General features: G+C 47.2%; 1 protein-coding gene across 1 annotated transcript in view; it reads left to right on the forward strand.

Annotated features, from left to right (window-relative positions):
* Nucleotides 1-25,142, forward strand: part of UBE2R2 (ubiquitin conjugating enzyme E2 R2) — a 60,443-nt gene extending 35,301 nt beyond the window's left edge. Inside the window, exons 2-5 of the mRNA XM_086628754.1 lie at nucleotides 8,571-8,657; nucleotides 13,999-14,096; nucleotides 21,165-21,299; nucleotides 22,732-25,142. Of these exons, the coding sequence (XP_086484880.1) occupies nucleotides 8,571-8,657; nucleotides 13,999-14,096; nucleotides 21,165-21,299; nucleotides 22,732-22,951 (540 nt within the window). The 3' untranslated portion in view covers nucleotides 22,952-25,142. The remainder of the gene's footprint in view (nucleotides 1-8,570; nucleotides 8,658-13,998; nucleotides 14,097-21,164; nucleotides 21,300-22,731) is intronic.
* Nucleotides 25,143-26,536: the final 1,394 nt, after the last annotated feature.

Here is a 26,536-nt window from a genome sequence, read left to right on the forward strand (position 1 = left end):
ACTAGAGAAATGACCAGGATAAGTCTGAAATGTATCTCACTCTCTCATGCTCAACCATTCTATAGACATACCTGTATGTAAATCTGCTTCAGGAAAGTAAACTACTTACCCAGGTCATGAAAGTTCAAAGTATGAGATTGAACAGCATGCAGAATATGTCGTAGGCTAATAAAGTTCTTAATACAAGAGACAATCTTCTGGACCCTAAAGCCTAGCAAGTGGAGGCAGGTTCCCAAGGTGTCAACCACATGTATACTTAACTGGAGGACTTCATAGAATCATAGAATGGTTAGAGTTGGACCATCTAGTTCCAACCCCCCTGCCATGGGCAGAGACACCCTCCACTATACCAGGTTGCCCAAAGCCTCAGCCAGCCTGGCCTGAACACTTCCAGGGATGGGGCAGTCACAACTTCTCTGGGCAACCTGTTCCACTGCCTCACCACCCTCTGAGTGAAAAATTTCTTCCTTATATCTCCCCTCTTTCAGTTTAAATCCACTGCCCCTTGTCCTATCACTACATGCCCTTGTAGAAAGTCCCTCTCCAGCTTTCCTGTAGGCCCCCTGTAAGTACTGGAAGGCTGCAATAAGATCACTCTGGAGCCTTCTCTTCTCCAGGCTGAACAGCCCCAACTCTCTCAGCCTGTCTTCATAGGAGAGGTGCTCCAGCCCTCGGATCATCTTGATGGCCCTCCTCTGGACCTGTTCCAGCAGCTCCATGTCCTTCTTGTGCTGGGGACTCCAGAGCTGAACGTAGTATTCCAGGTGGGGTCTCACGAGAGCAGAGCAGAGGGTCAGAATCACCTCCCTCGACTTCCACATGTGCTGCCAGAGATGCCAAGTAATGTAGCATGATAGTTTGAATAAGCAGCCTGGATATTGTTCCACTGCTCCAGCAAAACTCTTATTTTTGGAGATAGAAAGAATTGGAAAATTACTTTTGCTGAAGTGATCGCAAACTGTTTCCAGAACAGCTACACTAGTGTTAGAGCTTTACCAGCTCAGGTACCAGCATCCTCAGCTATACTTGCAGTAGGACTATTTCAAGTGCCAGGTTCTCCAGAGGAGAAGCAGATACTAAGAAGAGATGTATGATTTAAAGGGAACTTTAGGTTCAGTATCACCGAGTATCTTTGGCTCCTTCAGCAAGTATTCAACACTATAGGAAGACTAAAGTTTCACACATTTGGAGTACTCTTCCTATTTTGTCCAAATGGTGAAGTCAGTTCTTATTTATATCTGTACAAACACTGAGTCATCTGTTTCTGCCTGGAAAATAGTCACACAGACTAGCCTCTCTGCTAACACACACCCAGCAAGCCTGATTTTCAGCCGTACAACTCGTGTACAGTCTACAGGCAACCTACAAGGCATCAAACCCCAGAGCACAATCTCAACGTGAGGCTTTCAGTGGTGGCAGAAGTCTTCTGACATCTGGCCTGTCACAATCTCTATCTTCAATCTTAATATTTTTTTTTTCTTAAAATCAGTCCTGATCCTGGAGTGAAGGTTGAATTGGGGGCAGAATCGACTAATATTTCAGCATGGGAATTCCTGGGAAAACACAGAAACCTCAGTAGTATGATGTCAGCTTTCTCAGATGGAAATCTGAAATTGCTTTAGTGCTTGGCTTCTGTGGTCAAAGCTCAGTAAAGCTGTTGGGCCAGCAGCTTGCTGTACGAAGGACCAAGTCATTCTTTTTGGTATTAGGTCTTGCGTAGCTGCTGGTAGTTGCCTGTTCTGTGATGAGGTGGCAGACATGCAAAAACAGATTGAAAACAGGCAGGTCATAGAAGGAATAGTTGGGTGGCTCAGAATGCCACCGATTCCAACTCAGTACCTCTTGCTGGATGATACATCTCCTGCAGTTATTGCAACAATGGTGTTTCCTGTAGCGATATGTAAAGTCAAACTGACAATAAAAGTGATGGAAGTGAACCTGGCAGTTGTTAGCCTGATGTAGGTGAGTGCTCCTGTAATTCGCTCCTTTGCCTGAGCTCTGAGGGCACTGACCTGCAGTTTTGGGAAAAAATTGTCAAAGTAGCACAGCTGTGTCTTAGGGGTTTATACGAAGGAGTTCAGAAGTCTAGCCCTGTCTGGAAATGCTCTTTCTTTACCATTATCAAATGACATAGAGCCGAGGCAGGAAAAACCTCTCTGTCAAACCATGGGCACTGCAGGACTGACCTGTGCACAGCTGGAGCTGAGCACCTGGGCCCCATCCTGGTGGAGTGACCAGGGAGCTTCAGGCATGTGCAGGTGGCCTGTGGCCAAGGGAAACTTCTTACTCAGCTTCCAGCTTGTCCTCAGCTTTCTGTCCCCAGCAAGCTCTCCAAATGAGAGCATTAACAGCTGCCCTGTCTGAAGCTGGATGCTCCCTGGCTCAGGAGCACTGACAACGGGTGTTTCTAGCCAGAGCCAAAGTGGTTGCGTGTTTTGGACTGAATGGCACACTTAGCTGGGCAATACCATGGACTATCCGTGCAGTAAAACACACTGCACGACTGACTTCTCTAACTGTTGAACTGCTTGAGATCCTCAACACAGCTGACATGCAGGCTAGTTCAGTCTCTAAATTAGTAGCAGCTGCTGTGGGCAGTTACCATCATGAAGGCTAAAACTTCCGGGTTGATCTTGCAGGTTATCAAAGGGAGACAATGTTAAAAAAAAATCCTTTTTGTTTCTTTTGACTAAGGTTCGGAGAACATGGTTTGATTTCCAGGCACTGCCTGTTCTAATGTTGTTGTTCAGAGCAGTTTTATTTACTTGGATCCCTTGAGAGATGGCCCAGGCAACAGGAACGTGAATGTACAAGATCACAGGAGTGTGGATGCAAACCAGCTTAACAGGGCTGTAGTGAATCCCGCCCCCCCTTATCAGTCAGCATGACCACAGTTTCATGTCTGTTGGTAGTCCTGATTTCAGATCTAAGGAGCAAAAGACTAATACGTATGTCAAAGCCCTTTCTTTGAAGGTTTAATTGCAACTTTGACTGTTGTGTTGCAGGCTTTCCGCTTTGGCCTGAGTTGGGTGACTTAACAATAGTCCTGTCTTTATGAATATAGCAACATGGGCAGAGAAATATTTAATAACAAGTTACTGTTAAAAGAAGTTTTGGTGAAAGGAAACCTGGTTTGTAGCAGAGGAGTCTTCCATTGGAAATGACAGCTTTTAGTAATGCCTCAGATAACTTACAAAATCAGAGACTGGTTTGACAGGCAAGATCCCATTCACACTAAATCATATCATATATACACTTCTTAATTCAGTTAACCCCTCTTCTTAACTCATCTTTGCCCCACTGACTTGCAGCTCCTTCTTTCTTATTTGGAAGCCTAATATCTTTTTTGAGATTTAGTTCACTCTTCACGTTCGAGTCTTTGTGATTTTTAAATTCCTTCTGAAACAGTGCAATTAATATGGAATATAAGGGGTTTGCTGCTGTTGCTGCTGCAATGGCTGTATGAGCGCGAAGGGAGTTTTCAAGACTCACATGAATTAGTTCGCCTGGTCACTCATTTTCTAATTTGGATCAGAGATGTGGTCCTCGTTCTCTAAAAGCACAAAGAATGTTAATAAGAATTGACGTGGTGCTGCTGGGAAGTGAGACTAGGGCTGGGACTAAATTACCAGGCTAGTGCCCAGCTCTGCTGCAAGAGATGACTTGGGTCCTAAGTCATAATATCTGGAACTGAAATGGCAATGTTTTACTGTGTCAAACAGTTGACAACACAGTGTGGCTAGCTTTAATGCTGATCAATATCAAGGTGCTTTAAACATCATTGATGTGAGAAATAGACTGCTAGTACTTACTGCTGACCTCTACGAACATGTTTTCCAGCACATAGTATTTAATAGTGCGTCCACTAATCCAGGCTTAATGTAGAAGAGGAGAATCCATTAGATGAATTGTGTAAATGGTTGATGCGCTAGAAGCGGCAAAGGGCATTTTGTGGGATTAGATATTAACACATTACTCAGTAGTGGCCTGTAGTTCCCGTTCTTGTTGGCTTTCCCGTATGTTAAATGTCGTTAGCACACTGGCGGGAGGCATTCATGAGGCGTGCAGCTGCGGGCAGTGATGGTGTGCGCAGCGAGGGGCCTGGTTATGCCTCTTTCAAAGAAAAATTGGGAGGCCTTGTGCTGTCTGCGAGTGCTCTACCACTTGCCAGGGTAGGGTGGGTGATTTGTGGTTTTACCTGCACGCAGAGTCAGTAGGAGCTTGTCTGTGGGCTGGCTGTAGCAGAAAAGCACAAAATATTTTTAAAAATAAAATGCTTCCTTTGTGTTTTAACTGAAATACAGTTTTCAGAGGTTGCTGTGTTTTTCACTGGTGCTGTGTTTTCATAGGGCTTGCATTAAGCTTGTGATGTTTTAAAATAAAAATTATCTTTAACTGGCACTTCTGGAAACACTAAGCAGCTGCTTGTATTGTTCCATTAGCCACTGTTAAAGCTGCTGGTGCTCCTCATTTCACCAAATCAGATCAGTTGTGATGCTGGTAGCTTTCCAGGAAATGTATGTTCTTCCCCCATTGCCTTTCTGCATTGGGCGTGTAGGATGGATTCACCATTCCTATGCTTGTTGCCTAAAAATCAGGGATCTAGGTTTTGTCAGCTGAGAAGAGTAGAAGAAATCAGTGTCAGACTACAGTGTCTTATACAACTAGGCTGGAATAAATACTGAATTTCTAGACAGCTGAAGCTAGGAGGGAGTCCTGCCTGTATTAGTGTTCCCCACTAAGAAGGAGATGATATTACTATGTAAGTGTCGAGTCAAATGCATGGCGTGATCTCCAGAAACAAAGTTACTGTAGTAGCTATTCACAGCGACTGAATCAGGACTTCATTCAGTGGTTGGTAGAAATGTTAGGTTTGTATTTTCGGCCAAATAACGTGGTATCTAGTAAGACTCTTGTTTTCTGGCGTACATTGATTTTCCTAAGGCTTTGCCTCATTCAAATAAAAGAAAAATAACAAACCTAAAGTGCAGTCACTAGTGAGGATGCCAGGAAACAAGATGGTAAAATAGAAAACAAATTGAGCACACTGGTAGCAATATTCTTAATGTGTTGTGGTGTAACTTAGAGGGTAAAGTTCTTGTGCAGTAGCTGTAAATGCCTATGAAGAGCTGAATCTTCTGCCAGGCTGGCCTATTCAGTGCAACATCAGAGGAGTTTATTATTTTTCTAGGGAATGTAAGTATGAGTAGTTATAAACTGGGGAAGGGAGGAATGGGTTGATGACAGTCTTCTCCACGTTCCTGGCTATTGAGTAAGTTCAGTGGTGTCAAAGAGCCACAGTGAGCAGGCAGTGGAAATCAGGATGCTGAAATAGGATTATTTCTGTTCCGTTTAAGCTCACCTGGAGGAGTCAAGCACATGGTGAATGCTGTAATGGTTGCATACTTGTAGGTGGGGGACTGAGCTGCATCTTCAGTCCTCCCTAAGTTAGTTTATCTGTCTGTAACTGAGCTCACAAGAAGCTGCCCTAAAACTCTGCTACTGTCTAGTACCTAGCAGCCTGGCTGAACTTAACCAGAAATAAGCTCAGCTGATTTGCCTCGTGTCAGTGAAGTTATGAGGAGGAAACCTTTCTGTGAGCTCTGTTTAAAAAATAAGTTTATTGCCTAATTTGGTCTTTCTGCCTCTTAACATGATAAGAACTGGGTTTTTAGTGAAGAAACTGACGTATAATGATGGCTGTTGCTACATCTTTTCAAGCAGTCTTGCAGCTTGTCCTTGGAAATTCTTGGCTTGCTTAACCCACTCAGAAACTCGCATAGTGTTCAGTGAGAGCAGAGTGGGTTTACATAATTTCCCATGATTTCTCTTATGGAAGAGATGTGGCGCAATTCTCTGAGACCTGTTTGTAATGCCCTGGAAGAGCATTTGGTTTCACTTTTCAAATTCTGGATGATTTCATCGTAGTGACCTGAAAGTAATCTGCTTTTTGGTTGGAAAAAGTCCCTGCTTGTAATGCGGGGTTTCCTGGTTTGGTGGCTTTGACTCTGAAATAAGGTTTGTAGAGAAGCTTTACTTGCTTTGTGCTGTGGTAGAGCATCTCAATGTGCTAAATGCTTATGGGCTAGTTAGAAATGGCTTATCAACAAGCAATGCAACTCTTGATTCCTCTAAATATGTGACTGGTTACAGGCAAGCAAGCTTGGGTCTCATCTGCCCCCACATCAGAAAAGATTTCTCTAATTTCTCTCCAGTTGCATATTCTGGTGCCAGAGCTTGAGGCATCCTTCATGTGGCAAAACATCAGCTTTGTTTAATTCTGTAATGATTGTTACTGCAGGCAGGCAATTAGACCTTTTCTATTAAAGAGTTGTGGCTGCAAAAAAGAACTTAAAAGTTTGAAACAGTCTTCCAGGATGTACAGCATCTCGATGAGTCTACGTTACATACAGAGACCGTAACTGGTGCTCTGGGCTCAGCCTCTGCAGTGGTGGACTTAGAATCACAGAATTGTTTAGATTGGAAGAGACCTTGAAGATTGAGTCCAACCATTAACCTAACACTTGGCAGTGTCCACCACTAAACCACGTCCCTAAGCGCCACGTCTACTTGAGATGAAACCTTCAGGGTCAGACATTGAGAGCAGAGAGCTTTTACTGAGAGGAATGAGACCCGTACCCTCAGCTCCTTGACCATGTATGTGGCATATAAACATGGTAATACTGGTACACTACTAGCATCATGCTTTCTTTTTGTCACTTGAAACTCTGCCTGTGTAGAAGGCACATAAGTACTGCCAAGAAATCTTGTAGCTAGCTCAACCTTGAGTTTTGTTGTCTGTTGCATTCTTAATCTCAGTCCTTGGGCTGTTTTATGTCTTAGATCTCAGGAAACTAGAGTGGGCTTTCTTGGGAAAACCCCAGTGGTCCAGAGGAGTTTGCAGCTACATGATGCAAGTGCTTGAGCTGAATTGAATCTGCTCTGCCCTGGGTAAATCTCTGCTCTACTCCTAGCGCAGGGTGGCACATTGCAGAGCCAGGCACTTCCTCGCTGCAGGAGCCGTTCTCTTCTGTGATGGTGTTGTGACAAGAGGCATTCGCTTGCTCTTGGAGCAGTGCCATTTGTGTAACTGACCTGAAACCGTGGGCTGGGATTGTTTAACTGGATTGTAAATCTTTTGGTTGTGAGTGTGCTGTGGCAAATGACTGTGAGGTGAGGTCTCGGTGGTGCTGTAATATCCCCATGTACCATCAGTATTGGAAGCAGGCACATGCAGAACGTAAAGCCACGTGAACTGCTGAATTTGTTTCATAAAGGTGAATAGAAAACCTTGTTTTCTTGGCTACTTGGCACTCTAGACCTATAGAATTTGGATTGCAAGGCAAAGGCATCTGCTAATCTATAAGCAAAACTGTAGCCAGGTACTTAATCGCTCAGTAATCCAATTTGTTCGGTTGCATGCGTATGTTTTTGGGATTAAAACTTGCCAGAGTTTGTCCTGTTGAACGAGGTTAGCACCCCGTGTCCAAGTGGCATGGTTAGATGCTTTTAAGTGGGAAGGGGTGGCCTAGGATTCTGCTCTCGCCATGTGCACCTTGCTTTTGGGATCTGTTTTGCATTCTCAGTTGCACCTGAGCCCAGGTATGGTGCAGGGGCTGGGAGATGCTTCTCGGGAGCTCCCATGCTAGAGCGGTGGTAGGACCTTAGTGACAGGTTGAGCAGTACCAAGGGAAGGGTTTGTGCTCCACGGTGCAGCAAGAGGGGAGTGGGTTTTGGCACTTGTCAGTCCAGATTCAGCCCTCTTTCCTGGTGACGGGCTTTCCTGACTGCTGTGAATGGCATGACAGCACACAGAAGTTAATATCCAGTTCTGGGGTCTTTGCAGTCTTCCCACCACTGACTCGGCTCTGAGTGTCTTGCCCCACAGCTGGCTGCTGACCTCAGAGACACTGGAAAGTAATGTTTGCTGTCATCGACCATCAATATTTGGTTCATTAAGTTGCACTGATTTATTAAATAGACACAGATGATACTCAGACTTGGGAAATGCTTGTGGTGGCCAGAAATGTGGTATTAGGAACACAGGTAGATGGACCAGCTTAACTGTTGCACAACAAAGGCAAAAACCTTTGCATCTCAGTAGAGCAAGTATCTAACCTTTTTTCTGTGCAGAAAGTGATTTAAAATATTTGCACTGTCAAGTGTAAAACAGGTCTGTCCACCTTAGCAAACACTTTTAGCCTGCTTCTGAACCCAGAAAGACAGGAGGAGTATCTTGAGTTCCAGCTTTTCCAATGTATTTTGCCCTGTTAAACAACAGTTGATGGATAGTGCTTCTTGAATTAGAACATGGTAGATGCCTTTTGACTTGTTTTCAGAGCACTACCAGCCCAGGCCAGTCCTGGTGTTCAAATATTTCTTGTTCAGTTAGTGTTTTGCTCATAAGAAAATTGTGTAGTGTTATACTGTGAGGCCCTATGGGCACTGGTATATAAAATGGACAACTTAATGGCCTTAATTGATTCCACCCCACCCCAGCTTTTCACTGTTGCTTGTTGGTGTCTTTTGTTTGCTCTGTTTGACAACTAAAATATTTTGCTCTTTTCCAGGCTCACATTAAGTTTCCTATTGATTATCCATATTCACCACCTACCTTCAGATTCCTGACCAAAATGTGGCACCCCAACATTTACGAGGTGAGGTGTTTTTTTAAATCATTTTCTCAGGCATATGAGAAAGCTTTCTACTTTATTAAACTTCTGAAAGTATTGAAGGTACTAAATGTCTGTAGCCATAACTAAAGTGGTTAGCTGTTGATGTTAAATACCAGCTTCACAGTTGGACAGTTAAATCTAAATTTTGTAGGAAATGCTGTTCTTGTAAGCAGGGATGGAGCCATTCTCATACCTGCAAGTGCAGCAGGCAGCCCCAGCTGAAGTGCCTTGCCATGAGTGTTGGCAATTTTAGGGGATTCTTAGATCAAGGCTGGTGTGTGGAGTCTTAATCCGCTGTGATACTTAGGCAGCTAGTTGTTTGTACACAATTCAAGTATGCTTTAATTTGAAGACACCCCAGAAAGTTGTGTGCTGTGACAGGAAATAATGGAAAACACTCTTCAGCAGTCAGCCTACAAATGAAGGTGTTTGGACTTAGGGTGCTCTGACTGCAGAAAGAACCAGAGCTGAGCTGGAGTCCAGCTTCAGGGGTTGTCATGCAGAGTCCAGTCGCCCTGTGACCAGAGCCAAAAGGTACCTCTGTCTGCTAGCCAATTTGAAGTGGCCCTTAGTTGAGTGCATGTATGGGTCATGTTCAGAGAGTCATGCCTTGGGCTGTCAAGTCCGTAATTGGATCATGGTACAACTACATAGCGGGTCCTGAGGGGAGGGGAATGATTTTATCTAGAAGTGATCAGTTCAAAATTACCCAGTTTCATAGAGCTGTGTTTGAAAGCTGAGGCCTTTTTTGGGTCAAATCTTGACTTCTAGTGGAGGCCAGTCAAATCGTTGCCAAACTTTTGGGTATTCTAGACAAGTGTCAGCCTGCTACGACTGTTGGTTGAATAATTTGAGGAGTTAAAGTCCTTTTAAAATATTTCTTTTGGTGCGGCCCTGTCACCTTATCACAGGTCTTCCGATGAGAGGTTCTACAGGCTTCCTTTGGGCCCATGTCATAACAGGAATGTCACTTCTCTTCCTTGCTGTGAACAAATGATGGCTTCAGTTTGATGCCTTGGGCTTGGAAGGCCCTTTTCTAACAAGTGGTTGCTGCTAAATATCCAGCCTGGAATGAGTGTGCTTCAAATGTAATGGTGAAAACCGCACTGATGTCCTAGTAATAAATGGCCAAAAGCCTCTCCAAACTTCAGTACAGAACAGGGTAGTAATCAGCTTTAATTACTGAGTGCTCAGGAGGGTTACCCTAAGCCCAGGGACATCCTGAAATGAGTTATCTGACAGTCCTCCAACTTGCGTTTTGGAGTAGGTACAAAATCCTGCATGTGGCCAAGGATGGTGTTTCTCTTTAACGCTCTATTTCAGTTATATGGGATTTCGATCTATAAGTAAAGACAGCTTTGAGATTTGCAGATTATTGCAGATCCATACTGTGGATTGTGATTCTGAATCCAGAAATTCTCTGCAGGAGGTGAGTGGGAAATGGTTACCAAAATGGTATGTACAAAACGTGTCTTGGAAAGGACCTCTCCCAGTCTTGGTGGGAAAGATGAAAAATTGGCTCTAGAAACAACTGAAAGTAGGAGGAGAAACTAACCCAAAACTTCATGGATATATTTTGGGGTTACTCTTCAATTACCCCAGCTCTCAGCTTTGTACTTTGTGTTTGTAGCAGTATTTCTTGGAGCTGAAGGAATCTGAAGCAGCTTGCAGGCTGTTTTGGAAACAACGTTTAAGCAATGAAGATGAGACACTGGGATCACTCCAAACGAAACTGAGAATAAATCAGCAAAGGGCTTGAGGTTTGAGGGTTTGTCAGGAAGAGTGGGGAAAAATATCTTCCAGTGTAAGGAAGATGAAAGGAAGTAGCAGTGTATAGAATGTGCTGGTGTTGTCAGATGAAGAAGTTGGGGCTGACATGACAGTTCTGAGCACTGAGACTGGCGTAACTTGCGTGTTTTCCCTATCTCCAGTTTACTTGAGTCATCTAGTTGAATTTTGGTAAAACTGCATTCACTTTTTTTCTTTTGATGACCTAACAGTTCTCAGTCCTAATAGAAGTATAGGCTATTTCCCACTGGCATATGAATACCCCGTCTTCCTAGTTTCTATCTTTCAAAAACGTATGTAGGGAAAAGCTCTCCCCTTGACTACACTGATCCCTAAAACCTTGTGCTGATCTCATCGGGCCCCATGACACCTTGTCGTGGTTTTTTTTGGACTGAGGGTCGAGACAAGAACCGAAAGGGGAGCACCCACCAACCATGGTCTCGGGCAAAACATGACTCGGGCTTTCTTCATAAAAAACAAAACAATTTATTAACAGTTACTAAACAAAAGACAAAAGGGAACGAAACCGGTTACTTGAGAGGAGAAAGAGAAAACAAGGCCCGATCTTAGAACAACACCTCCCCACCCCCTATTTTCCTTTCGTTCCTGGCTCTGCCTTCCCCCCAGCGGCACAGGGAGACAGGGAATGGGGGAGTACAGGTCAGTTCATCCATGTTGTTCACTGCCGCTCCTTTCTTAAAGGAGGAGGAGTCTTTACACCATTTTTCCCTTGCTTCGGTGGATCCCCTACTCACAAAGAAAAAGTCCCCAAACTTTTCCAAAGTAAGTCCTGCCCGCAGGATTGCAATCCTCCCCATGGATCGCACCAGTTTGGGCTTTACCAGTCTCGGCCTCTTAGGGAGCTGCTGCCACTCGCGTCGGCGTGGGTCGTCCCACGGTCTCCAGATGCCTCCACGACCTCGTCGTGCATTCCATGCCCCATTATCAACAGTACCTGGTCGCGCATCCCCTGCTCCACGACCTCTCCTGGGCTCAGGCATCTCCTTCCCGACGTGGGTTTCTCCACAGGCCACGAGTGGGTCGCTGCTCCGCCGAGTACACCCTGGCTGCAGGGGGGCCGCCTGCCATCTCACACCGATTTGCAAGGGAAGCCTCAGCTCCAGCACACCTCCTCCTGCTCCATCTTTGCTGACCCGGTCGTTGTGGTCGTCTTCTCTTAGATATTAATCCTCTCTGGGGAAGCTCGGCCCGGTGGGCACCCCGGGAGTGGGGCGCTTACCGAGTCCCCCATGCGGCTCCCCCCCGGCGCCATCTTGAGCACATGGCGCCGGCCCGGGCCCGAGCGGCCGCTCGGCCGGGAGCCGGAAGCGAGGGCAGCGCCCTCCTGCTCTCTCCTCGCTCCTGAGCAAAAAGCCCTTTCCCGCCCCTTTGTCTCAACTTAAATAGGGCCATTCGCAGAGGCGCCAATTTGGCTCAGCCTCCCCCGGGGGGGATGGGACTCAGATCTGGTGGCACAGGGAGCAAATCCCCTCCCCTGCCGCCAGAACACCCCCCCCATCAAACTATCACACACCTTTACCCTTCCAGAGTCTGTAATGCAGTGCTGCCTTGCTTGAATTTCCAAACATGTAACAGTGAGTTTCCTTCTCACATCCTTGCTTCCCTCTGTATTTTCATATTGCCAAATATCTGCTTGTCCACATGCCGCTGACCTGATCGTTTGAGGAACTTCCCTCAAGTGTTGTGGTGCTTTCTCCTGGCCAACAGCACTGCATTCTCCCAGGAGGTGTTAAAGGAAAAACTGGGTAACTCATGGAAATTATTAATAAAACCAGAATAGGCTGTCAATATAATCTAACTTCACCTTAAAATTATATTAAAAAAATATTTCTAGATGGCACAAGCTTGTCGGAGTCCTAAAAAGGAAACTGCCCTTGTTACGGCAAACTGTTCCAGCAGCATAAGTGCATGCTTTGGTTTTCGGCAGCTCCAGGTGCCGCATTGCTGTGCATAGCTGTGTTCTTGACAAAAACCTGCTTGAAAATGACGAGGGCTTGCTAGATTAGCATACCTGGCAGGGTTAGTGAGCTGCTGAAATCTGGATACTGATCATAAGCCTCCAGTGTTGAAGTAGGATCTCATCTGGCTGTAAAACATCTGGATACTGATCACAAGCCTCCAGTGTTGAAGTAGGATCTCATCTGGCTGTAAAACAAATGTCATTGTTAATCAAGGTGAGCTGAAATGTTTGGGAGGCCCTTCAGGTGAGCAGCTGCTGTCTGTAGCTGTGATCACTGGCTCAGGCTCAAAGGCATGATGCCATTGCTGTGAGCAGCACTGCTTTGTGCTCTGGCTCCTGTGTGTCAGGCGGTGTTGGAGGGTCCTCAGGATGTAGCTGAGACCGGGTGTGAGGGAGGCTGCCAGCCCTCTGTCTCAAACAGAACTGATCTGCAGCTTCTCTCTTGTTGCCATCATCAACCTGTGCCTTGGGTCAGAGGGACAGTGTGAGTGCTGCCCATCAGCTGAGGCCATGCTGCCTGAAGGTGTGGGGCTGCCTCTGGGAACTCAAAAGCCATCCTAGCAGCCAGCTGCAAGAGGCAGCAAGCCAGCAGGGCCTGGAGAGGCCAACATCTGACTGGCCTCAAGCCATGTCTGCACCTTCACCCCATCCTGCAGTAAGGCACTGGGTGGAACCCCAAGAGTTGCTGGAGTCAGCTTGAGTGGTGAATATCAGCCATGGTGAATACTGCTGCTACAGCCCTCCTACAGCATAATGTTGTCAGAGTGCTGTTGCTGATGGAGAACTGGTTTTACAGGCTTCTTAAGTGTTTATAAATGGTAGGCATTATGGAGCTTTAAATCTATATTTGAAATGTAACACTGGTGAGTAAAACACAGATTGAGGATTATGTGGCTGTATGGCTTCCATATGCTGCCAAAATATTCTTTCTCTTGCATGCCGGAAGGGATTTTCAGGGAAGCCTTCAGAGAGCATCTCCTGCTTTTTCACCTGATATTTCAAACAGCTGTGTCCTAGAGGAGGAGTGTAAGCCTGCCCTGCACCATCTGTTCAACCTCCTCGTGTCCCAGGAGAAGCGTTGTTTTGATACCTGAGGTAGTAGAGTGCTAAACCCTTCAATTCAAAAATTCTGTAGCTAACTCAGGTACCACTGGGAACAAATTTTTTTTTTAACCCTGCTTTGGGTCTCCTGTGTCTAAAGCTCATTTCTGTCACTGTGACAGTGCTTGCTATCTGGACACCAGTTTAGTTTTATGTGACTTTAATACTATTTTGGCTTGCTTTGCTATGCTCTTAAACCTCTTGACTCAAGATTGTTTCGTACCAGTTTGCAGACTAACTCTGTTTAGCAAGGGAAACTTTTGCACATATACCTATAGTAGACTTGAGAAGAATTGAGAAATGTTTCCAGTTCTTGCACATAATTTTACTGGCACTTGGAGTGTCCATATCAGTAAGGTTAAAGTGCTGAGAAGATAGCCAAAGTGGTGGAGTTGAGTCGTCAGACTTTTACCTCAAGCCAGGCTGTTCTCAACTCTTGTTTCTGTCTTGCAGAATGGAGATGTATGTATTTCAATTCTTCACCCACCTGTAGATGACCCACAAAGTGGAGAGCTGCCATCTGAGAGGTGGAACCCTACCCAAAATGTCAGGTAACTGTCAATCTCATGTACAGTGCTGACCTTGAAGTCTTATTGTTATTCCTCAACACAGGCCTTAATTGGAAAAGATTTGGAAGGGAATTTAAGACTTTGGGGGCTTTAGGTCTTGAATTGAGTGGGAACTGGACTTACTAAGCTGTCTGAAGATAGTGGAGTGCTATGTGTCCTGATACTGGGCTAATGATGTGGAGACTTCTGTCCTGTTCACAGGGTTTCATGCTCTTAAAGCATATCTCAAATTTTCTAGCTTTCCCAATCCATGTTATCCTACACTTAGGTTTCTTTATCTCTTCCAAGATACCACTCGTGGAAAAGAACATTTTTGAGTATTCATGCCCAGTAGGAGTAACTTTGCGCATAATCTTTTCTACTGTTTGTCTTCCAGTATTTGTCTGTCTCCTGTCCTGCAGTGTGGTATCTTGAGCAGTTACCCAGGTAGTTTTCTTTCTGCCCAAAAAACCCCCGAAGAATCACTAAGTACCAGAGGCTTTCAAGGATAACCTGTCATTTTTTTTTAAACACCAGCTGAATTTCATTCTCATTACAAGACACTGCCAATAAAGAACTGATAAAACTCGTATCAAGTAGCAGCTCACTGATGTGTGTAGCAGGAGTAGCGAGTGATGTAGTGGAAAAACCTTGAAGTAAGGTGGTACTTGTTCTAACTTCTTGTTTGGATAATGAATCAGATTAAAGTTAAAATAATTGCCTCCAGATTTTTAGCATACAATGTGGGAGTTATGCTTGCTTTCAGAGTGGTTTATTAGATGTTGATTCCCCAACTTGAAATCTCAGTTATTTATTGATAAACCCAGCTGGTGATCTCAGCACACCTGAGAGTGCAGTGATTTGGAAGGGGCTCTCTGATTGACTCAGCTTTCATGTAACTTGGCTTCATGAAATGAATTTGAGAAAGGCCTTTGTCAAAGCAGAGATCTAGCAAGGGAGATTAACTGGATTCTTGATCCTTGGAATAGGATTGTCACATGCACACATGCTCTGCAAAGTGCTGAACTAGAGCTGATGTGGCAGGAGGCTTGGCATTGTAGCAGTCAGCAAATTATAACAACTGATGTTCCTCCTGGAGCATGCTACTTCAAGGTTAAAAAGGCTCAAGAGAAATGGTGCACCTTTGCTGTGTGAAGTCATGAAGGGCTGGGAATCTGATCTTCAGAGCTTGAGGTAAACGTTATCCAATCCATCTGTGCCAAGTACAAGTGAGTATGAAACAACCTCTCTAAGTTCTAGTTCAGACTAGAAAGTTAAAAAATCCAACCTTTCATTTTGTATTGTGGAGAGCAAAAATGTGCTAGGACAAATCTATGTGTACCTCTAAAGATGGCTCTGAGAGGCTACAATGTGGATAGCAGCTGGAACAACAACAAAAAAACCCTTTTCAGCAAGGTATATAACAAGATGTTGTGGTTGGGAGCCCTGCTGGCTTCTCTCCTCTGCTGACAGGGAGTCTCTCTACGTCCCTGTAAAGACAACAGGACTGTAAACAAAGCAGCATGGCAGCTGACAAGCTCCCCAGAATGGGGTGGAGGATATAAGAAAGCAGAAGGTGGGCTTGAAATTCCTACTTGTCATGCAGTCAACTTGCATGAAATGACATGATAGAACAACCTCACCCTGAGAGAGAAGCAGATCTGTGTCAGTACTGGAGAGGGTCAGCCTATATCCAGTCCAGCGCAGCTCACATCTCATGCCGAGGATGTCTTCAGTCCCATGTGGCTGAACCTTTTTTGTCATTTTGGTCCTGATGGATCCCGTGTGCTGGGATCCCTTCCTGTTACTCTGCCTTGTTTACCTACGGTAGCAGGGTTTGAGTCGGAGCAGACTGCCCAGCCCTTAAGGTGTCAGCAGTGATGGAGCTGATCTAATGTGCTGGTCAGGAACGAAGAGCGCAGAGAGCCTCACCTCCGGTAGACAGTTGCCTTGGTATATTTAAGTACCTTTGCAGTGACTTTGGAGTCTGGGGCACTGCAGTGGAAATCGGCTCCTCACTTTGTTGATGGAAGTGTGGTAGAGCAAATGCTAAATGTAGACATGAATTCCTGTCCTTGGCTTTCCCTAGACTTTGCTCTACAGTAAAACTGCTGCAGTGATGCTGGAGCTGGCATGCTGGCTTTGCATTTGATGAGAATCAAAGGCTTTTAAATAAGTTCTTGAGATGAAGATGACAACACTGTCTTTTACCCATCATTCCAGTCTGACCACACATTTTTCTCCAGAGCTGCTGTTCTCTTTTCCTACTGAATTCGATCATTTGGAAAATAAATTGTATAAGACTCCTGATAGCTGTGTGGAAGTCTGCCCAGCCACAAGTGTTTAGTTTCATAACTTTTGAAGAAACTCAGCATCCAAATAGAATCATAGAATTGTTTAGGTTGGAAGATACCTTGAAAATTGGGTCCAGCCATTAACCTAATGCTGCCAAGTCCACCACTGAACTATATGTCCCTAAGCACCACATCTATGTATCTTCTAAATACCTCCAGGGATGGTGTCTCAGCCATTTTGCTGGGTAGCCTGTTCCAATGCTTGATAACCCTTTCAGTGAAGAAATTTTCCTAATATCCAATTGAAACCTCCGCTGGAGCAACTTGAGGGCGTTTCCTCTTGTCCTATTCCTTCTTACTTGAGAGAAGAGACTGACACCCACCTCACTACAACTGCCTTTCAGGTAGTTGTAGAGAGTGACAGGGTTTCCCCTGACCCTCCTTTTCTCCAGACTAAACAACCCAAGTTTTTTCAGCTGGGAAGCGTTCTTCTTCCTCATAAGACTTGTGCTCCAGACCCTTCACCAGCTTTGTTGCCCTTGTTTGGACACACTCCAGCACTTCCATGTCTGTCTTGTAGTGAGGGGCCCAAAACTGAACACTGTTCGAGGTGCAGCCTCACCAGTGCTGTGTACAGGGGGACAATCACTGCCATAGTCCTGCTGGCTACACTGCTTCTGATACAAGCCAGGATGCTATTGGCCTTCTGGGCCACCTGGGCACACTGCTAGCTCATGTTCAGCTGCTATTCACCAATACCTTCAGGTCTTTTTCTGCCAGGCAGCTTTCCAGCTACTCTTCCCCAAGCCTATAGCATTGCATGGGGTTGTTGCGACCCATGTGCAGAACCTGACACCGTGTTGAACCTCATACAGTTGGCCTTGGCCCATTGATCCAGCCTGTCCAGATCCCTCTGTAGAGCCTTGCTGCCCTCAAGCAGATCAACAGTCCTGCCCAGCTTGATGACATCTGCAAACTTACTGAGGGTGCACTCGATCCCCTTGTCCAGATCATTGATAAAGATATTAAACAGAATTGGCTCCAATACTGAGCTCTGGGGAACACCACTTGTGACCGGCTGCCAACTGGATTTAACTCCATTCACTACAACTCTTTGGGCCCGGACATCCAGCCGGTTCTTTACCCAGTGAAACACAGGCCTGTCCAAGCCATGAGCAGCCATTTTCTCCAGGAGAATGCAGCGGGAAATGGTGTCAAAGGCTTTACTAAAGTCCAGGTAGACAACATCCACAGCCTTTCCCTTATGCTCTAAGCAGGTCACCTTATCGTAGAAGGAGATCAGGTTAGTCAATCAGGATCTGTCTTTCATAAACCCATGTTGACTGGGCCTGATCACTTGGTTGCCCTGTACATGCTGTGTGATGGTGTTCAAGATGATCTGCTCCATAACCTTCCCCAGCACTGAGGTTGGACTGACAGGCCTGTAGTTCCCTGGATCCTCCTTCCAGCCCTTCTTGTAGGTGGGTGTCATATTTGCTAACTTCCAGTCAACTCCTGATTAGCCAGGACTGCTGGTGAGTGATAGAAAGTGGCTTGGTGAGTACTCCCACCAGCTCTCTCAGTACCCTGGGATGAATGCCATCCAACCCCATGGACTTGTTTCTGTCTAAGTGGTGTAGCAGGTCGCTCACCATTTCTCCTTGGTTTATGGGGGCTTCATTCTGCTCCCTGTCTTCCAGCTCAGGGGGCTGGGTACCTGGAAAACAACTGGTCTTACTATTAAAGACTGAGGCAAAGAAGGCATTAAGTATCTCAGCCTTTTCCTCATCGTTTGTCACTATGTTTCCCCCACATCCAATAAAGGATGGAGATTCTCCTTAGCCCTCCTTTTGTTGCTCATGTATTTATAGCAACATTTTTTATTGTCTTGTACAGCAGTAGCCAGATGAAGTTCTAGGTGGGCTTTGGCCCTTCTAATTTTCTCCCTGCATAACCTCATGACATCCTTGTAGTCCTTCTGAGTGGCCTGCCCCTTCTTCCATCTTCCAGAGATCATAAACTCTTTTTGCCCTGAGTTCCAGCCAAAGCTCTCTGTTCGGCTACACTGGTTGTCTTCCCACCAGCTTGTCTTTCAGGGATGTCTGTGGGGGTGGCCTGCTCCTGGGCCTTTAGGATATCCTTCTTGAATAAGGATATTTTTCCAAGGATTGAAAGCTGTTGTTTCATGTCCCCTGTTCCCAAGACAGCCTCTGTCACATCACCCACAAGTCTTTCTCTGTTCACACACAGCAGGTCCAGTGAGGTGCCTTCCCTAGTTGGCTCCCTCTCCAACTGTGTCAGGAAGTTATCTATGACACACTCTAGGAACCTCCTGGTCTGTTTCATTGCTGTATTGCATTTGCAGCAGATGTCTGGGAAGCTGAAAGCCCCCACAAGAACAAAGGCTAGTGATTGTGAGACTTCTCCCAGCTGCTTATAGAACATTTCTGCTGCCTCTTCATCCTGGTTGGGTGGTCTATAAAAGGCTCCCACCATGGTATCTGCCTTGCTGGCCTTCCTGCTGATTCTTAACCAGAAACACTCAACCTTATCATCACCATTGTTAAGTTCTAGACAGTCAACACTCCCTGACATACAGGGCTAACTCTCCTGCCTGCCTGTCCCTTCTGAAGAGTTTATAGACATCCATTGTAGCACTCTAGTTGTGCGAGTCATCCCACCATGTTTCCATGATGGCAACTATTGTTAGTTTTCCTGCTGCGCAATGGCTTCCAGCTCCTCCTGTTTGTTGCCCATGGTGTGTGCATTGATGTAGATGCACTTCAGTTGGGCTATTGACCCCACCACCTTTTGTGGGGGAAGAAGCCCCAATTCCTATGTGACCATTCTCAGGCGCTTCTGTGGTTTCTAACACATCAATAACATTTGTGTCTTTGCTGCTGCAGAGATCTCCATCTTCTCTCTCCACTGAGACAGCAAGCCGAAGGACCTTGTTAGCATATTGTCCCTCAAACGTTGACGTGCCGCCCCCAGGCTTGTCTCTAATGAGCCTGGGTTTAGCCCTTTCACTCTTCAAATCTAGTTTTTTTTGACCAAGTATTTCCTGGAATTGTATCCCAGATACATGGTCTGGTAGATATGCTCAGCACATGCTTCTCTGAGTGTGCCCCTGAATCAATGCAAGTACAGCTGGGGCTGTGGTCTCCTTTCATCAAGTTCTGCAAAGTGGCTGCTATGTGCTGCTGTATTTCAAGACTTACTCCTTGTCTCTTGTTTTTCCCTTCCATTTAAATGGAAAGCTGTTGCCAGCAGGACCACCTCAGACACGTGGAGCTAATGCAGGGGTAGCTACAGCTCGGTGGCTGGCTGTGTAGAGTTGCCTGATGTGACCCATTGTTGAGTTCTGTGCTGGTTGTGGCCCTGTGTGGAGCAAGGGGCTGAATCTCTGAAGTGCAGAGGGTTGTAGGAAACGCAGAAGGATCTGAGTGAGGGAGATGGTGTTTGCCCCTGGTAACTGGCAGCAGAGCTGGGCAGCTAGCAGCTCTGTGCTGCTGCTAGAGATCCAGGAAGGCTGTCTGTCTGCTGGGGGTTACATGACTGGATCCTGATGGCTTTGCTGAGAACCAGCAGCTGAATCCTGCTGAGCCCTTGACAGCTTGCCTGGATATTGAAAAACATCTGCATTGTCTTCCCCTGGCTGTGCTCATGTGCTGCTGCTGTAGCAGCCTTAGCTGTGCATGATGGACTGAGGAGAGGAGAGACCCGGCCCCAGCTCTAACCTCCGAACAGCTAGTGAGGCAAGGAAGGCAGTGTGGCCTCATCTCATGGTCTTGGGTCGTAGTGGTCCTCCTCTCTATGTCGGGGAAAGGTGGAGAGCCTGGCTTTCTGCTGGGATGCCAAATACAGAATCATGGAATCATAGAATGGTTTGGATTGGAAGGGACCTCAAAGACCATTGACTTCCAACCCTCCTGCCACAGGCAGAGACACCTTCCACTAGATCAGGTTGCTCAAACCCTCATCTAACCTGGCCTTGAACACCTCCAGGGGTGGCACATCCACAACTTCTCTGGGAAACCTGGTCCAGTGCCTCACCACTCTCATTGCAAAAAATTTCTTCCTTACATCTAATCTAAATCTAGATCTCCCCTCTTCCCGTGTAAAGCCATTACTCCTTGTCCTATCACTACACACCCTTGTAAAAAGACCCTCTCCGGCTTTCTTGTAGGACCTCTTTAGGTAATGCTGTAAGATCTCCTTGGAGCCTTCTCTTGTCCAGACTGTCTTCATAGGACAGGTGCTCCAGCCCTCCGATCATCTTCATGGCCCTCCTCTGGACTGGCTTCAACAGCTCCATGGCCTTCTTGTGTTAGGGGCCCCAGAGCTGAACGCAGCACTGCAGGTGGGGTCTCACAAGAGCAGAGTAGAGGGGCAGAATCACCTCCCTTGACCTGCTGGCCACGCTTCACCAGGAACAGGCCATTAAGCAGGTTTCCAGCATGGCACTATCCATGGGTGGTGTGTACAAGCTGAATTCAGGTCCAGTCTGGGCTTTAGCTGCCACCTCTTACAAGAATGTGCACAGATATGATGATCTGTGGTCAGATTAGGTCCTTGAGGTTTATATTGTGCCACCTTCCTTACGCTGATGGCCGGAGTCTGAAGTTCATAAATATCTGCTGTCACTTCAGCTATTATCCTTAGCTTAGGTCTTGACTTTAAACGAGTTTCTGATGCATCCCATAAAGAAGCTGTCAGCATCCAGAATCCACAAATACATTAGCTCTGACTCTGCTGTTGTGGTTACCTTTTTCAGGACTATCTTACTGAGTGTAATCTCTTTGCTTAATGAGCCCAACACATTCTCTCCTGCCAATGTGGATGCGTCTGTCATGTTCAGGAAATGGAGGGACAGTAAAGGGAAAGAGAAGGAGTACGCCGAAATTATAAGGTAAGCTTTGCCACGTGTGATGCTGTGCTCCTCCAGGCTGCTGTATCAGCCTCCTGCTTTGAATCCTATAAAACTGGCTGCTTGCAGAATTTGCTGAAACCAGCTTCTCACTGTGGTAGCTTCTTTGGAAGTGAATTTTAGCGGTTTATTCCAAGTCCACGCTTCTGGTCCCGGTAGATTTTTCGGCACACAGAAGCAGTGCAGACTTCTGGAGCAGGAGGACTGGGCTGATCTGTCTCTAAATTTTTCTTTTCTCAGACTAATCTGGCATGATGCTCTGCAAAACCTATTGGCTGCTGGTGAATCCCAGTCTAACTCCCTGCTTGCCTTTAAGCGCTGCCCATGTTGCTTGGGATGTGATTCAAACTGACTGCATCCTCCGAATTCCACGCTTAATGCGCTCATGAATCATAATCTTGTCCCTCTGGTTTGAAGGAATATCAGTGGGATTTGGCAAGCATTTGCCAAGCTGGATTTGATTAGCTGGGAGCATTGTTCAGTCTTGGCTGTCCTTTGCCGAGAAGTTCAGAGTTCCTCAGGCGCTGTAGGGAGATGATGTGGACTGGAGCCCAGGTTGCTGTGGAGCGGCGGGTGGGCGGGTGGCGCTGCAGTGGGACCGCTGTCATGCCTGGCTGGTGGAACATCACATCTGCACCGACTCTGCTAGCCGGGTGTGCAGGGTGCACCCTGGTTGGAGCTACGCGGGGCGCTCAGTCTGTGCAGAGAGCCTTGCTGCGAGGTTGTCCGTGTCCCCTCCAGCTCCCTTGGCTTCAGCGGAGCCAAGCTTGGATAAGCGGAGTATGGCAGAACGATGGGCAGGCGGGGGTGAAGGGACAGGCTGCTGTCCGCCCCTCTCCCTGATGGGACGAGGCACAGGCCAGCAGCAGCACACAGCTGGCTGGCAGCAGCCGGAGCTGTCCTGTCCCGGGGCGGCTGGAAGTGCTGGTGTCCTGCCAGCCCCAGGCAGCGCTGGGCTTATAGCCATGCGTGCCGACTGCTCATCACCTCCGGTGGGAGCTCAGGATGGCCAAACGCTGGTGGGAATTGTAGTTCTGAGCACGCTGGGGTGGAGTCACCAGTGGCGGAGTCAGTAAGTCCTCTCAGGGAATCCCTGACCGTCTGTCCCTTCTTGACCCTGTGTGATGAAATTTGCCCTGAGCTCCAGCAGGTCTCTGGTGTGGAATCCCGTAGAATCACTGGTTTTGTACCTTGCTGAGAGGAGTGTGCGTGCTGCGAGCACCCTTGGAGTGCTCCCAAGCCCAGGGCTGCAGGAACTGAAGCTGTTTCTAGAGCCGCTTGTGGTGCTTCAGGCAAACATCAGCTCTCCTGATGCTGAGCTGGCAGGAGGGCTGGGCTGGGGCTGAGGCTGGCCGGGAGGTGCAGCCTCAGCTGACGCAGCCCTGCTCACGTCGTGGTGTCCTTCTTCCCGCAGGAAACAGGTTTTGGCTACCAAAGCCGAGGCAGAGAAGGATGGCGTGAAGGTCCCCACTACGCTGGCAGAGTACTGCATCAAAACTAAAGTGCCTTCCAATGACAACAGTTCAGATTTGCTTTACGACGACTTGTACGACGATGACATTGATGACGAGGACGAGGAGGAGGAGGATGCCGACTGTTATGATGATGATGATTCTGGCAATGAGGAGTCGTGACCTGCTCCCTCTATGCCCCTGTACTGCCCTGCCGACTCAGGCCAGAAGGGAGCAGCGGTAACCTAGCAGCAGTCCAGCAAAAAAGAGTAGGGGGGGGATTAAAAAAGACTTTTTGTCTCCTGCTGTCTCCTGTTGTACGGATCTGTTTGCTCCTTTTTTATGGACCTCTTAGAGACCCTCCACAGAATGTCTGAATTCTTGCATTCTTAACCCTTTCATCACTGTATTATGATTTCTTTTTAAAAAAGAAACTCCCCTTTTCACTTCTCTACAAAACGCTCACAGCGAAACAGGTTTGCTCGCGTTTAGATTCTTGAATTAAATACAGTCTTGCATTGAGATGTTTAATGTATTTAAAGCTGGAACAAACCCATTGGAAGCTGGGGTTTTGGGAGCTCAAGTGCTGCATTTACTGGGAAGAAAAAATCCACACAAAGCAAATTGCCAAGGTTTAGCTGCTCCATTTACAATAATAGCGTGTGTACATTCGTTTAGCCTTGTGGTGGTGGCTTTTCCTTTATAAGGTGTGGGGCGGAGAGTGTAAAGCTACTGTGTGTTGAGCTTGATGGGATGTTACTGAAAGGTACAGTATTCCTTTTCAGCCTGCTCAAGTTAGAAAGGAGCTGGCCCCTGGAGCCCCAGAGGGCACAATCAGCTTTGTCTCTGAAAAAGGCTTGTGATACGAACCCTAAAATAAACACTTAACACTTCACGTCTGTACAGCTGAGCCCTGGGTTGCTATTTATTTTTTGTTTGGGTTTTTTTTTTTTTTTTTCAGACTAGGTTGGGATTGAAAAAGTTTAGTTTAGCCGTGCTGCTGAGATCTGCTGCCAACTGCCCCTCTCCAGAGGGAGGAGCACAGATGTGCATCCGCTGCCTGGTGGGCCAGCATGTATCCTGAACTTCTTTTTGGCAGTGGGAGAGACTGATAGCCTTCTGCCTCAGTGCTCACTAACAGCTCTTGCTTCCTGTACCCAAGTCCAGTGCTGGCCTGAGCCTTCTTTCTGTTGCTTGTGTAGGTCATGTGTTGGTAATTGCAGCTCTGCAGGGTCAGCAGAAGTCAAAGCTTGCCTCGGTGCCCACCTGGGGTGGCCAGGCTGTCCCTGTGCCCACAGTGGCTGCTGTGGCTGGGGCACAGGGCAGAGGGGGTATGTGTGTGCTGGGCTCTCCCCTGCCTGGCTGGCTGGGGCAGGGGTGAGTGTGTGCAGCCCCACAGGTGAGGAGTGCACAGTGCTTTCAGGCTGGAAGAGAAGGGTTTGACAGGCTCTTTAGCAGCATGATTCAGCCAGTGCATAGAGCTTGGCCTCCTGCATGTTTTTTTGGGAGCTCTTGGCAGAGCTTAGGACCCTCCCTCGCAGGCAGGGGGGTTCCTGCATGCTTGTCTCTGCAGAACCCTCTTCCTTGGTCCCTCAGCACCCACCCTGTTGCAGCGTGCTCTTCTTGTTTGGCTGTGGTGCAGTGGCCTGAATTTGCCTTTCGTGTGACCCCCTTGATCAGCAGCCAGCTGTGCCCTCCTGTGCTGAGCCCTGGCACCTCCAGGAGCAGATCTGGGGTGCTGGCCCTGCTTGGGTGAGACCTTCCATTCCCACAGGTACAGAGGTGATCACCCTGATAAGAGCTGCAGGCTCAGGCGTTTTTCATGCCTCCCCTTTGTGTATCTCAGGGTTTCCCATGGTACGTCACCAGCCCCGGTCCCTCGAGGGGTGCTTTGGTGGGAGTAGACTTCGTTCTGTGATCAGCTTGGTGGCTGTGTCCCAGGGCGAGGAGCAGGGTGAGAGTGAGTGAGCTCAAAGGGGGCTGCCTGGAGGGAGAGGAGGGGAAGGCAGCCTTTGGGGAGGGGAGGAAGGCTGGTGGGTCTCTGTTGGAAGTGAGCAAGGCAGGTGTGTTTCTAAAACATTGCTTGGTTGGGATTTGCTGCAGCAGGGACAGTCCCTGCTCCTCTGCCCCATGGTGTGCTGGTGGTGCGTCCCTCTTGCCCCTTGTGGAGTACCAAGAGGTGATACCTTGTCCCCCAGTGTTCCCTGTGACAGTCTTCCCTTCTGCTTGCATGTTACTGGGGAAGGCGGCTGGACCCTCCTGAGGTGCCCCATGTGGCTGCTTCAGCTCGTCCTTTCCAGCAAGGACTGACTCAGCCCCTGATGCTCTCTGGAGCCAGCAACGGGGCTCCTCTGCATCTAGTGATGGTTTGGGGCATCCCCCAGCTTCGCTCCCACCCTGCGAGGGCACCACCAGTGTTTGCAAGTGGGTCCCTGGGCCTCCCGGCTGCAGGCCTGGTCTTGGGGCTGCAGACCTGTCCCTTGGTCTAGGGACACCAACCTCCATCTGTTGGGGGGTGAGGGAACAGAGTGTGGCAGTGCTGGCTGTGCTGACGGCTTGGTTTGAAATGAGGATACTGCATCTTTCAGGATTTCCCTTGTACTTTTGACCGTCTTCACTGTATACTCTCCAGTGACTTGTATTTTCAAGCTTGGTGTTGTAAGATGCGTTACCATGACTCTTCTGTTACCCTTTTTTAAAAAAAAGACAAAAAGTGACCTATTTTGAGAGCTCCTGCGTTAACCAGACTAATTTCTCTTCCTCGCTGTCCCGTGCAGTGTCATTGCTTGTTGACTTGCTGGTTTCCTTTTTTTGAGATACAAACCGGAGTATGAGGGGTTGTTTTTTTGTTTTTGTTTTTTTTTTGAGAAACTATTTAAGAGATTGCAGAAAAATGTTTACCTGCTCTGTGTATTGTTTTTTTTTCTTAACCCTTTTCTCCTGTCTCAGCCAATATTAGCGTTTACAGTTGCAACTACAAGCCCCTTCAAATGCAGTTTTCAACCATTCTGAAACCAGCAGGGTACACTAGATTTCTTAGTAGTTTTCTTAGCTGAGATCCCAGATGTTTTCCTTTTTTTTTTCTTCAGTATAATTTACCAGAAAGAATTAACTGATGCATCTTTGTGTTGTCTTCCCCTTCAGTAGTTATATTTTGTCTTTTCTGCACATCCGTCTACTAATAAAAATGTGAAATGAAAATGTCCCTGTACTGTTACTTCCCTGTTAATTGAGCTGGCTTATTTGCAGGGGTTATTTAAAGCCCTGAGTCGCAGCTACTCACAGATTCAGTGCTGCTCAAGTATCCATGCCTATACATGGACATAAATATCTATAGGGTGAGGGGGAAGTAAAGCTGCTGTTTGACAGCTGCCTCCCTGAACCTACGAGTGAAGAACGACCCGATTTAGAGAAGTCCTTCAGCAATCGGCCCAGAGCTTTGCTGTTACATTTAGTCTTCCTCAGCCAGGAAGGGGAGTGACCAGTGGGAAAATGGTTTGTGATCTTGTGTGACTGCAGCAGGGACAGAGGACTTGGGGCAGAGCTGCTGCTGCTGCTGTGGGGCTGGTTCCCGGCAGGGCAGGAGCACAGCACTCCTGAAATGGTCAGACAAGGCAGCGGGGCGCTTGCTTGCTGGGGTGCAGTGGGCTTTGACATCATCATGCAGAAGACTGGCAGAGGAACTGAGGTCATCACAGAATCTTAGAATGGTTTGGGTTGGAAGGAACCTCAAAGATCATCTAGTTCCAACCTGCCCCCCCTTGCCAT

This window comes from Tauraco erythrolophus, chromosome Z (genome assembly GCF_009769465.1).
Source record: "Tauraco erythrolophus isolate bTauEry1 chromosome Z, bTauEry1.pri, whole genome shotgun sequence".
In the NCBI taxonomy this organism is placed as follows: domain Eukaryota; kingdom Metazoa; phylum Chordata; class Aves; order Musophagiformes; family Musophagidae; genus Tauraco; species Tauraco erythrolophus.